Source organism: Lepisma saccharinum, chromosome 2 (genome assembly GCF_977018435.1).
Source record: "Lepisma saccharinum chromosome 2, izLepSacc3.1, whole genome shotgun sequence".
Taxonomy (NCBI): Eukaryota; Metazoa; Arthropoda; class Insecta; order Zygentoma; family Lepismatidae; genus Lepisma; species Lepisma saccharinum.
The window spans coordinates 146473101-146487618 of NC_139230.1; the positions used below are offsets into that span (position 1 = coordinate 146473101).

The following is a 14518-nucleotide window of genomic DNA, read 5'->3' on the forward strand; positions in this document are numbered from 1 at the left end:
AGAAGCTGGAAAAGAGTAAATATCGCGGGGTCATAAGAAAGTATTGACATCCCATTAAATTAATATTCTTGAAAGACTTCAAAGAAATGGATGCAAAAATGTTATTGCTCGCTTCGCTAGCAACATTGTGTTACGAAAATGAGTGTTTCACATTTTACTAAAGTTTTATACTATAGCTGCATTACAAGACATGAACTACTTTCTCGATGTTGATTCATAACATCACTTCTTAAAATATAATGCTTATAGTGTTAGTATTATGCTCAATTTAAAGCAGGTGCATCACTTGAATGATGTACTTCTATTAGCCGTATTACTGTAGTATTGATTCCTTGTATGCTGTACTAAGTGTACTTCATAAAGTAACACCTTGCCCGTTACCCCGATAACAGAAAAATAAAAATAAATAATATCAAATTCCTTCATATTTCTAACATCTCGTCGCAGGACAATTTTACTTTAACAACTGACACTTGCACTGAAGATAGAATCCACGTATATATTGCTATGGATTACTAAAATAATTATATTTACCTCAAGCAGAGGGGGCGAATTCTTTGAAGAACCGTATTAAATTCTCACCACTAGAGTAGGAATTTCTAGCTAAGGTTCTGTAACGTTTCGTGAAACAATAATTGAATCGGTCACACGGCTGCAGCATGTTGTTTGGTTTGCCCAGGTTGAATTTTCTATCTTAAGTTGTGTAACAATTTCTGTTAAATACTCAAATTGTGGGTTTTATAAAACCAATAAATCTTATTCTCCATTTACAAACACTGTTTAAATGCATATTTATATAATTTAACTTATTGTACTTAACCAATCAATGTGCTATCGTTCAGTTATTTCGAAAACTGAACTATTAAAAATATATGGACAATTTAACATGGTATTGTATTCAAATAAACATCAATCTTTACATATTAAATATTCATCCAAACTATTTGGGGGGATTATGATGAACGATTTTGGAGAGGTAATGAATGCATCCACGGTCTTTGGGTGATGTTCGATTAAAGGTTATTAAAGTAGGTTTCTTTCCAGTTTGGCGGATTCATGATTGTCAAGTTTGCTTCTTTAGTGACATTCTTGCATAAATTCCAAATAATAAAATAAAAAATAAATTCGCAAGGTCCAGTATTTAGAGACAAAAGTTTATTTTAAGATATTCATACTAAAGTTTGTTTTAGTATCTATGCTGTCCTGTAAATAAACAATAATTTGAAAACAGCAAAAAGAGTAATATGGCTTACCATTCACGTGATACTCTGAGAACTTAAGATTTTTTATGTCGTCATAAAAATGTACTGTGTAAGCTATGGTTCAATAAATACCATTAATTGGTTACTTTCTACAAAATATTAAGTTTTTAGTTCTTACAAGGAAAATAATTGTACATTTTATGCATATGCTTTAATGAATGAGCACAAGAAATAAATAGTAAAAAGTCAATACATGTCTTTACTAAAATTCATATAATTATAATTATGTATTGTATTTCCAAATATGCAGCATATTTTCTCTTAACAGAACTCGCACATTGTTATTTCATCTAAATTTAAGCAGATTAAAAATGATAATGCATTTTATGACGTTAAATATATTAAGTTATCTTTATATCCATACCATGTAGTTTGATGTGTTAATTCATCTCTTATCCCCTGATTAATGGTTAACCTTGCTCATACTAGACGCTAAACAGATCATCGAGTCTCCACTTTGCACTACACAGTATTTGATGTAATAGTGACATGTTAGATGAAGAAAAGGAATAACTCAGGACAACGAGTATCAAGTGAAGTATTCATTAAAACTAAATAAATAAATATATATATATATATATATATATATATATATATATATATCCGGAAACTTGTGGGGGAGGGTGCTTCATTGGCTTTTTGGGGGGATTGCGTCACTGGCCTTGGGGGGGATGGGCACCCCTGATCCACCGAAGGGAAAAATCTCCGCCATGGACGTCCAAATCTCTAAATTTACGGTAGGTATCGGTCACAAAAGTGTCCTCCTTTGCATTCCCCCTATTCCACTCTCCAACGGACTGAAAAAATTCCAATATTTGCATTGCAATTTTTAATTTTAAAAAATCATCCTACCAGTTACTGAATTTGACATCAATGTGAAAAGAAAAGTAGGCGAGACTGAGCAGAGGAACTTTCCACCCTTCACATACAGTTGTGGTTGACGTTTTATTACCGCCGGTTTCCGCTTGCTTTTTGTTGAAACAATGTAAAATTAATTTTTGCCATTAGAAAATTTTCCAAGCCCTTGAATCAGCTCTACTCCCATGGAACATGTCTGATGTTCACTCGTTATTATGAATCTATCGTTAGTTCACTTGCAGAGTTCCTCTAGCAAAACTTCTATGGAACTAATTCATTTTTACTACTAGAGAAGCTATAAAACAAATAGAGACTTCAGCTAACAATTATATTTCAGGGTACAAAATTAGTGCAATGGAAAGGTCCCACAAGGCACATGTTCTACTCCGTGGTATTTCTCTATCGGAATGTTCGTTTTGTTTCTTTACTCTTCTATGTGGGTTGACTTTTAGAAGCTATGAAAGCTACGCAATAAGATGAGTAGCAAAAATTAGTAATTACACATGGTAAGATCACTACACGTTATTTGGATAAAGCTACTATTTCATATGGTGTGTTTGAAATCAAGGAATACTTTAATTTCTACTGTATTCGAAGAACAGTAAGAGCAGAAAAGGTGAAAAAAAAATCGCAGGAGTACCGAATGTAAGTGATTGGGCTGTATTGAAACGGCTTCTTAAGGTCAGTTAGGAAGTTTGCACACATTACTACGCTACCTATAGTTTCTCGCTAAATTTTTACAATAAATGGAGTTTGGGACTTGCAATTCAGAACTAGACTTCTGTGGAAACTATTCTTGTCTAGTTACTCAAATGTGGCGTATCACACGTGTTTAGGCACCTCTCAGACTGAAGCGATAAGTGACATGAAACACGATGTTTCACACCGAAGCGACAAGCAAGACGGGTTTCTACAGCCTTAAAATTTCACTGCGCATGTTGGACCAACAGACCGAGGCGACATGTTGCACGCTGTTGAGAAAACTGCCCAGTCCGAGCAACACCCAAGTAACATGTGCAGCTTGCCGTGCAACGCCGGTACGAAAGGTTGCATTTACTGCTGAAGGTTCGGTTCCAAGTGACATGTGTCGCCTGTCGCTTCGTCCTGCACGCTCCTTTAGGGAGATTTCACACCGAAGCAACAGGCGACACGTGTCGCTTCAGGATTTTACCAATGCAAGGTAGGCTTGTGCTGCCTATCAGGCCGCTACGGTGTGAAACGTTGCTGTTGATTGGCTTATTCCCAAGCGACACGTGTCGCCGGCCCCTTGTTGCTTCGGTGTGAATTTCCTCTTTTAAACGCGGAATGTCGACGTTACATATGACTAGGGAGCGGAAGTTGATGAAATGTCATTTTTTCTGACATCTCTGACACGATGCCCATTAAATATACACAATATTACACTTCGTCTAGAACCCCAAAAAGATAATTTTAAAGTGCATTATTTTGCATTTTTTGCCAATTTTCAGGTTTTAGGTCATTTCCCCCGATTTTCGGCATTTTCTCGTCATTTTTCGCAATATTTGGTGTATTGTTTCGTCATATTTTGTCACTTCTTTCATTTTGGTAATATTCTTGAGTCTTTTCACCAAAGTTGAACATAGGCCCATATATATCTCGCAGGATTTATTTTCTTTACAGTGCCACAGAAACACACCACACTACATCACCAGGCAAAGATGTAGGAAATTAACGCATTTTACACCAATTCATCCAGTGTATATCTATGACTTTTTCATAAAATTGTTTTAAAATTATTCGGTTGCTTCCATTGGAAATACTCGTTGCATATTTTAATTGAATGTGTATGTGGTATCATTTGGTGCTTTTTTCTTTAAAGCAAGATTGAATTTTGTTTAATTTCCTTTTCATTTCAATTTTTAACCTGAAACTAGCAAATTTAATGGTCATTTTTTGCATTTTTACGTCATTCTATAGGTCATCAACTTCCGCTCCCTACATTGCAGAGCGAACTTCCAGAATTGGCAATAACCACAGTGCATTTAGTTACTGGACATTAGCTCATTAGCTATCTATTATCCATCCTTTTACGTACTACAATACTGGATTTGTTTATTTTTGTTATTTATATTGCTTTTCTGCCATTTTTGGTTATTCGCGACGATTAGGATGAGTAATGATATAAAATTGAGGAAAGGACACTCACAAAGAACACCCATGTCCAGGTCGAGATTCGAACCCGGAATCCCTGACGACGTTGTTCTAACCACTCCACCACGTAGGTCGGCACGTACAATGCTTTTGTCACGAGTTTCTAGAGATAAATAGGCGAAAACGTAATACAATGGGCAATGTCCAACTAAGAAAGAGTGCTATGTAATAATAAAGAGCCATTAACACCATCATTTGGACAATTATTCAAACATTTACCCCGAAGGGTATCCAACCCACTTGCACACATACACTTTAAACATTACGAAAATATTTACTCCATTTCCACCCTTGCAAACATGATCTATCAGATCCGCATGCCAATAAAATGTACATTACAAAATTGGATCTACATTTGTCATTTAACAAAAGACCAGCTTCCTCTTTATTATATCTTACTTCCTTTGTCCTTTCTATTTCCGGCTTGTTCGAATTTCTGGTTTGTCTCGGCCACAAGCATGAACTGTAACATCCGACTTCGAAATTTCCTGCTTTTAAGTCTCCCTAGCAACCTTGGTCCGTAGTTTAGTGGCTAACAAGGTATATCAGCGAGGCTCTGAGGTTAGGGAGACGTTTGAAAAGTCCAGGAAAACGAAAGAAAGGAGAGAACAAAGTCAACATTGTCCGGTTCATCCAGAAATTGGATTTCTGGCTTTGTGGCGGAGTGGACGCAAAGAGTACGAGAATCGAATTCTGTGTGTCTCTGTGTGCGTTTCATCAGATCGCTATTAATCGCGATTGACCTGGGAGGGGAGAAAAGTCACTTAAAATAACCAAAATAAAAACGGAAGTGTTTACGTGTATTCAGCGGAATTCTCTTTCAAATTAAGACAAATAACTTTCCCCCCTCATTTCCAAACGCAAATTTGAATTAAAACTTTAAAGTTAATATAACATACCTACTTTCAATCCATTTTAAAATTTCAAACTATGCACTTTCACATTCGACTGCTGATGATTGAAAGCACCAGGAGCGTAGCTACGCTCATGTATTTGGGAGATCCAATATAGAAGTTCTATTTTATAAATACGAGGGTTGGGGAGTAAGTCATGGCAACCCAGTAATAATTCGACAATCGAAGGATGTATTAAAAATTTGTTATATACAACTGAAAGAGTATCCATTATGGATATTTTCTTGGTAGGAATCATGAAAGAAAACCCAAGCAACCCTGTGACATACACTTGTATTAATGTACAAGTTACAAAAACCTGTCGGACCCTGTGACATACACATGTGCACATGTTACAAAAACTTGTCTGATTATGATAAACCTTCGAAATAATCTCCCGCATTGTCCACAGCACGTTGCCATCGATGTGGAAGACGTCGAATACCATCGGCAGCACCATCCTCTTCACCATGCTTGAAGTTTTTGTGATCTACGACGTGCCGTTAGGGAGAAGCGTCCAGATCTACTGCATAATGCAATCATGTGGAAATGCGGGAGATTATTTCGAAGGTTTGTCATAATCAAACCAGTTTTTGTAACATGTGCATATGTGTATGTCACAGGGTCAGACAGGTTTTTGTAACTTGTACATTAATACATGTGTATGTCACAGGGTTGCTTGGGTTTTCTTTCATGACTCCTACCAACAAAATATCCATAATAGATGCTATTTCTGTTGTACATAACAAATTTTTAATACATCCTTCGATTGTCGAATTATTACTGGGTTGCCACGACTTACTCCCCAACCCTCGTATTTATATCCCTGCTATTGCAAACGCTAAAAAGATTAAATCCATTGCGATCTACATGCAAAGTTTTATAAATAAATAATATGTAGGGTTTTATAAGATTAAAGTAAATTATCCTCCAAGTCTTAGAAAATTTTGGAGGGGCCAGTGCCCCCTTCTCGGGCCCCTCAACGATGTCCATGGAAAGCACGAAACTATTACTTGCATTATGATCAAGTTTACACTTCAAAATGTAATGGTGATATTTTTATTTTGGAGTATTCAGTATTCAATATAACTATATTTGTTTTGGGAGGGGGTCTATATTCTTCCCTTCTAGTGTTGAAATATTACCTTTGCTGCCAGGAAAATTGGTCTAGCGAGATAAATCCCCCCCTGCTTCGCTAAAAGTAAATAAATAAATAAATAACAACGTATAGACAGGTCTCTAGGAATAGAGTTTTAAAATGTTTGTTTATTAACAAATAAATCAACAAATACGGAACTCTTAACATCAGAAAATGTAAAATGGAAATGTATTATATATGTCTCAAATAAACTTAAAACAACAGTACTTGTAGGAAGAGAAATTGGGAAAACATTTTAATCATATATCCGAATACTTCAAAAGGCTCAATTGCTACCGTATAATATTTTAGGAAGCTTGCAGGAATATTTCATGTGACATATTATTCCTAACTGCAAAAAGGGGAAGAACATATCGGACACCTAGCAACCTGTAAATGTAAATTCGGTGAACTGAGCCATTTTCCTGCTGATTTCAGTTGAACGAATAACGTCAATGAATAAAATTCCATGTGAGAAGACGCTAAATGACGGCTAAGAAAATATAACAACTTCGGTTCAATTAGAGTACCGTACAATTAATGTGGTAAATTGAGCTTGTTTTAAAAGAGAATGTACGTTATAAGCTACTTCCCGTAACGATAAATAATCTGGAAAGAGTCACTTGTACCATTTCAAACAAATAAAACGTTGAAAAAAAAATAAACAAAAGGTACGCTGATGATTGTGATCGACGTTTTGAGACATTTTCGTAGACAGAATAGTTATTTGTACTTTCAGAAACATAGAAAAAGAATGAAATTAGTTCTTGGATGGTGGTGGCTACATCATTTCGTCTTGAGTTTCATTGATTGATCAGTTTATTTCACTTCGCTTTTCTGCCACTTTTGGCTAATCGCAAAGTTGAGAATGAATGATGGTAAGATGAGATGAATGAATTGACAATCGCAAACATATAGGGACGACACAACACGGGCCTCTCAGAGGATGGATTATACTGGATGCGAGTCCAGGCACCAGAGACTCGCTAGTCTACAAAATGCAGTCCAGGGTGTACTTCGAGAAAGGGTAAAAAAGGTAAAGTTCCCCGTGCATGTAGCACCGTGCCATGAAGGCACGTTTAGGGGATGTGGGGATAGGGCCCCACAAATTCTCAAACTCGGCCATTTTGGAGGTGATTTGATCAGCACCACGCTTCGGCCGCCTTTACACGTTGGGGCTGGGTGAGCCCCAGAGCCGCTTTATGCGGGGACAAGGCCAGAAAAATTCCGACCTTGGATCACCCACCCCGGGAATCGAACCCAGGTCTCCCGCGTGGCAGTCAGACGCCCTACTCACTAGATGTGAAACTGATGTTGACATTTGGGTGTTTTTCGGAAAGGGTCACCCCTTACACCCCTCGTCTTGAGTTTCATTTGTTCAGTTTACGCAAGTTGGATTTTATGCCACTTTTGGCTAATCCAACGATGATTACATGAAAGAACGCTCACAGGGCCAGGACTCCAATACTGGACCTTCGGTGACGAGGTCGAAGCGCATTCGGCCACCGACGAGACCTATTAGGTTTTTGCTGAAGGTCTACGAAGTAAGTGAAAGTCTGCTTTAAGTCCAATTTATTATCAGATGGGCTAATGGAGATTACAGTTCAAAGCAAGATCCGACCCACTGTGAATATGCCTTCACCGGGATCTAACCCGCTACTCCGTGATAACAAGGCAACAACGTTACCACTGTGCCATCGGGGAGGCCCTGGAAACAAAAGTAGCACACAATATTGCGCATATATAGCCGAGTGTTTAGCTTACTGCCATAAGACACTAAGTTGCAGGTTCGAATCCTGCGTAAGACTTGGATGTGTGGTTTTCGCGTCATTAATCTCATCCTCAACATTTGACCGAGCGTGACAGAAAAGCGACCAAAATTAATTACCAGAAATATACATTGTCAGCTTGGATGGTGTAGTGGTTAGCATATACGCTGTGAAGCCATGGATTTGGGGGAGGGAAGCCCCGCGCCAGACTAAAATATTTCTTGTGTTCGGTTTATTGCGAGTTTATAAGACGCAGTTGTTTCTAATTAAGCAACTAATCTGATCTTTCCGAACTTCGTGGACTGTTTTGACAAATTTCAAAAATGTCCGAACTAAATGAAATCATATTCTAAACAAGGTACTACATAACAATCTTGTTCAAATATTCCAATCAAAAATAGTTAATATAATCGTTTAATTATGGAATGAAAACTTGAAGTGAAACATTATTTTGCATGAAACTATGCCAATTCATTGCAGCACCAAAATTCAATGAAGAGAAAACAAAAGAGAATTATGATAGAGAATGATATTGGACATTATTAAAAATTGCCACTTTGATAGGTAAAATAATAGTTTTATATTAAACACAAGTTTTGTAATTATATGTAATGAACTTCTCACCAGTGTCACATCAGAAATGAAATATTAGCCTCCCATAACTCATGGTTTTAACGTCAACAGATTCTGCTTATTGGTCTTAGATAATAATAATTGTTAACTAATGTTTATATTGTGATTAATGGGTCAACTGTATTTCAAACTAAGGAACAAAAATCTGATTTCTTCACACCTCTGAAAAACTTTGGTAATAGACATATATTGCATGCCCAAAGCCGCGCACTCACCCAAGGCCAACTCTGCTCGTAGTTAGGATTAACATAGAAACAAAAATACCATGCAATATATGGACGGCATTTTACCAAACAAATACACAAATCACCATAATCCAGGCAAATGAACTTTAGAATCTATATTCATAAGAAGGAATGTTCAAACACGAGGTTCGACGAAGTTACTATCCTTCATGAAACTTACTAATACTGTTCGCCTATTTGGGGCGACAACACAAACATACAGCAAATTCAATCGTGGATTTGCACGTCCTTTGAAAAGGTCCTCGATAAAATAAGCTTATGTTCCTGTAAAAGTTTTTAGTAATGGTTTACTCATTAAGTTAAGAGAGACACAAATCTGTCGCACCTATAAACTACCTATATTCAATAATTTCAACTAAATTCAACCAAACAGTTCACAAATCAATCATAAATAAAAACTGGCCTATAAAACCCTTCACAACTCAAGCTGAGAATGTGTTAACAGCACTGTTCTACAATCATTTAAACCCCAGCCCGAACTAAGTGATCCTATAAATTTTCATTGTGAAAGTTATTACTGCCGTCATATTATTTAGTTATATAAATGGTAAAAATAAGTGCATAGCCTGTCATAAATTTGTTTTAATATTAAAAATATAAAGGTTTGCGGTTCAACTTATAACTTTAGTTTCACTTTTGACTTTATTATAATAATCCATAAATTCCATCGTGATCAGTACTAATTAGTACAGTTTTTATGTGCATTATATTACTGTCACCATGTGGGAACTACATGCAAATTCTCCCGCAGGCTTTTTTCTTTGAGCATCGAAGTTGAAACACTTATGATACAGCTGCCACATAATTAATTCATATGAAAAGGTTGGACTAAGACATCAATAAATTAAAAAGGAAACACTAATTTAAAAATTAAATCGTATGGGAGGTTACTACACATTGATATTTTGATAAAAACTGTCATGAAATTATAGTCAATGCGTATTAATTTCCATACACATACACTATTATTTCATATCCAGTCCGTGTGTTCTAAAGTGCTAATTTAGGGCACTATAAATAACACGAAATATTTCGCTTCCCCACCGCTGGTGCCTGATTGTCGGTTATGCTATGAAAAAAATATAATTCTTTTCTTTCAAGTACATTCCGAAAACTTCTCTAAACAATGAAACTAGGTACAATGCACGCTTTTATGAAGAATAGATAAAGGAACATAACTAATATATTTTCCCTGGAAACTAAATAACAGAGAAATAATGAGCCTGAAACTCGCCGACTGGTGGGCTTTAGTTCGTTTTTTTTTCACCATACTTGTTAGTATGGAAATCTCAGAAGGTTAATTATTTTGGGTTCTGAAACCTATAGTTCTACCATTATTTAGCATAAAAGTAAAGCCTGACAGTTCTAAAAGTTCCCATCCTCAACCTTCCTTTTCAACTCACAAATACCTATAACTTCACTTCAACGTTAAGCGAATCCTCAAGAACGAAAAGTGTGTCCCTATGCTCATTGCAAGTTGTTCTCGGCGGACCCGCCAGCGATAAAATAGGAAACTCCCAACAATCGCCTCCAATACACAAATTAAAACTGTAAATTGTCAATTAGCAAAGTGCAAATGATAAGTAAAAACAATTATTAGAAAACTTAAATTTCCTACGTTCTTTTCAGGTGTTAATTGTTTAATCGATTTTGTAGCTCTTCAAAGTCAAGAATAGAATCCTTGTCGTAAGCGAGAGGTTTGTAATGCAAGTACGTGTGTGCACCAATTTTCACGGGAGCATTCATCACGCCACTTGATAAAATTTATTTTGCTCAGACGACCATGACCAACGAGGTTCAAATGACTGTGGATCTTACGAAAAACCGAAACTGGAATTCGTGTCCTAGTTTTAATAGAAGTTAACTACAAATTATACACGCGAAAACACCACTAACTTTCTGAAACAAAACATTTCAGTATCTCAAAGACAAATCAAAAGTGCGAAACGTACACAAAATATGTTCCAGCCTCGCAGGCCCGTAGCCAGGAATTCTTTGTAGGGGGGGCAAAGTCAATCCTAGAGGGGGCAAATTTTTAATATATTGTGTCGCATTGGCAGATATAGCAGGGTACACGGAGGCACTTGCCCCCTCCCCCAAAAGAGATAAGTAACAGAAAAGGGATGATATCTTGAAACTGCAACGAACAAAAGAACTTCGAGCAACATCAAATAACAATATTTCGATAATGACCTTTCCAGATTGCCAAAGAATATGAAGTTTAACATAAATACCTAGGTAGGCTAATAAGGACTGTATCTACTTGATATTTACAGGTCGATAATGTTAATAGATTATTAATATGCACCAACAACTTTGGGCCTCTCTGCAGAACTGATTAAGGGAGCCCTTCATAAATCATGCTTCATAATGATTCCCTCTAGTTTCCAGTATGCAAGATTTTTACGCACAAAGCAATCTAACGAGAATCCAACAACACCATTTTGTTGTGTTATGCAAGAAAATAGAATTAATTAAATATTGATGGTTACATATTATCTATACTTTGATGAATTGTGTAAACATTTGTAGCTAATACATTTTTTTTTGTACTTGCTAAAACATTAAAACATGGGTCCCTTAGTTCACCACGGACTTTATTTCTTTCAAAGAGGAGACTCTTGCATCACCACAGACAACGTTTGCCTACTGGTTACGTTAACCATTTTGCAAAATATTGTGTGAATTGTAGTATAGTTGAAATACATGTTTTGACACCTGACAAACAAATAGGAATCCCTTGATTGATCAATGACTTATTGGATTACAGTGTCATCAGTAATATTTCATATTAAGTTTCATAGAAAGAAATTGTTTTAATAGGGTGCAATAATTTTACGGGGCACCATGGCATTCTGTTTAACATTTTTTTTTTCATATAGATCGTTTTGCTTCCAGAGCCGACTCCTGCCGCCCCATAGCTAAGGCTCTGAACTTGGACTGTAAGAATAGTAGGCAATGCGAGCGAAGCAAGCAAAATAATTTTACGAAATGTTTTTTTTTTGTATAAAATTTGAAATCGAGGGGGGCAATTACCCCTCTGTGCCCCTTGCAAGTGCCCTTGGCCGTCTGGTAGAAAAATGCAAGGAACACGTAAAAATTAATTCCATCATGAGTATGCAATTGTCCTGCTATTCTTAGATTCTCCTAGTCTTGTTTTTTTACTTCAATGTTTGCTTTCCCTAGAATGGATTTCCGTCCAAGGTCGGGGAGGGACAATGCCCTCTGCCCCCTGTAGTTGCGGCACTGTTTATGAGTGTCTGTTCATCAATTTCACGTCATCCTTCATTGTTGCGATTAGCTAGAAGTGACAGAAAAGCAACGCAAAGTAACAAACATCCACTCCCTCTCTCTACCACACAATTACCAAAAGATAGACTTGGGGAAACAAAAATTTAAGCAGTTCCAAGTTCATAGCAAGACATCCAAGAAAAACATACAAACACATTAGGCACCTTTAATACAATACTACTCAAAATGTCACAACTGTTCTTGATACTGAAAATTGTGAAATCATTTCCCGAAGTCTAATCTGGAAGGAATCCCCCCCCCCCCAATCATGATACGACATTACACGGAATCCCATACACCCTAATAAATCTCAAAATCAATAAGTGTCTTTGTAATGTTGCTAGAGTAACGCATGATATAATTGTAAAGATTAGTGAGAATTCCAAGTAGGAATGTGTTCTGTATTTTTCACACGGGGGGCGAGCAAGCTCTCAGGGGGGGCAGTTGCCCCCCCTGCCCCCCTTCTAGCTACGGGCCTGCAGCCTCGACCTTCAATCTTACTGTTCAGTTTAATCCCGGGGGAATATATATATATAATAAGCTTTCCACTTATAAGATGACCACAGTACACAATTTTCAATATGGACTGTTCCAGCACCAATTATGCCTTTGTACAAAAAATATTAAATTACGAGGAACACTCGATTGTTCGTTCGTGAACATTCCAAAACCAATTAAGAGAGCATGATACTACAGTTTTTTCATTTCGATTAAAAGTGTCGAAAGATAGGTTCAGTTCTAGTCTATTTGACCAAGTTTAATCCTCCACCAAGCAATATTATGCCATCGACAAAATTCTAGGCGTATCCCACGGTCTCGAGATAATTATAATTAACATTTGATTATTTTTCTTTAACTGAATTCTACCAGAATTGAATCCAAAATTACAGAAAAGTACTTGTTTTATGATCTCAAAATGAAAACTCAAGGAACGAAGCAGAAAACCGAGTATGACTTAGTCAAATAAAAGTAGGAAAATTTTACGATTCACATTTCTTGTAACGAGACGTTTTGAATGGATAATAGAGAATCATAATAAATGAAAAAGGAGTTGCATTACCTAGCCTGCCGTTTCCCATTCGACATACATTTTGGGCACCTGTCGTTAATTTCTTTCCATGCCGCGCACACAACACTAAAACGGTTGTGGGAAATAATATCATGTAGGCGCCACCTGTTTCTAATTTCGTCTGGTCTTGCTTATGCAGTTGCTTCTTTAACCCCTGGGCCTATGTTATGGCAACTAAGGATTAAATTGGGAATTAAGAGTTTGTACCGAACTTTAATTCCACAAGCGTGGTGTAAAAATCACACTGCCAAACCTGACAGAGCTATAAATAGTCACACATAAAGCTCACTTTTGTCCGCATGACACTTGCTTTAATTATTTACTTTCATAGAAAGGTGTATATTTACTTACGTTCCAAGCAGTTCCTTCAAAATATACTTGTCCTCCACAGACGGTTGTTTGTCCGCGTCTCTTCCATCTTTTTTCGACTTTTTGGCTGAATCCTTCTTTCCGAAAAGGGGCATTTTTTTTTCTTACATTCGTATTTCACATTCACATAAATACAACCACTTCACTGACAGGTTTGAATCTCACCCGCTCACTGATCCTCGCTAGGCATACGAAGGTCTGCTGCTCCGCAGGGCTCTGTTAGTAAACACCCACAGAAGCTACACCCGTTTTGTAGTAGCCCGTTGTAAAATTTCGATTTGTATCACACGGAATAATAACGGTTAGACATTGCCCTATCTTCCGTGAAACTACTGACACAAGTATTTTAACCACGACCTGCGATTCTCATCACCTGGCTCACACGCTACCATACTACAAAACCCTCTCTGACGTGACGTCAATAAATGCAGCTGTGAGATTTACCCGACATCTAGTAGGAGAAATCTGAACTACCTGCAGGAATCAACAAACGTCATGCATCAGACAAGATAGTAACCATCGTCAGCCACGGGAAACAACTTAGGCGAGTTATTCTCATGATAGATCCAATAAACGATACAATACTCTTGCGGAATATATCACATTACACTGGCAGTGTTTAATGTATTAATTTTATTTCATATATTATAGGAATTTGAGCTGTATAAATAAAATAAGTACAAAATTGCACAGGTTGTGTTCATAAGCACGAGGGATACAAGGGATGTCTTGTTGGAGAGCACTGAAGTGTCAACCCTCTCTTCTTTGCAGTGCACTGTGCTAACGTCATTCTTGCAGGCTACCGAGGTTCTGGTGCCA

At 37.0% G+C, this 14518-nt stretch overlaps 1 protein-coding gene across 4 annotated transcripts in view; it reads right to left on the minus strand.

Moving 5' to 3' along the window:
- Positions 1-14095, minus strand: part of CaMKI (Calcium/calmodulin-dependent protein kinase I) — a 687397-nt gene extending 673302 nt beyond the window's left edge. For all 4 annotated transcript variants that reach the window (XM_083117582.1, XM_083117581.1, XM_083117580.1 and 1 more), the window contains exon 1: positions 13682-14095. In XM_083117582.1, the coding sequence (XP_082973708.1) occupies positions 13682-13794 (113 nt within the window). In that variant the 5' untranslated portion in view covers positions 13795-14095. The remainder of the gene's footprint in view (positions 1-13681) is intronic.
- Positions 14096-14518: the final 423 nt, after the last annotated feature.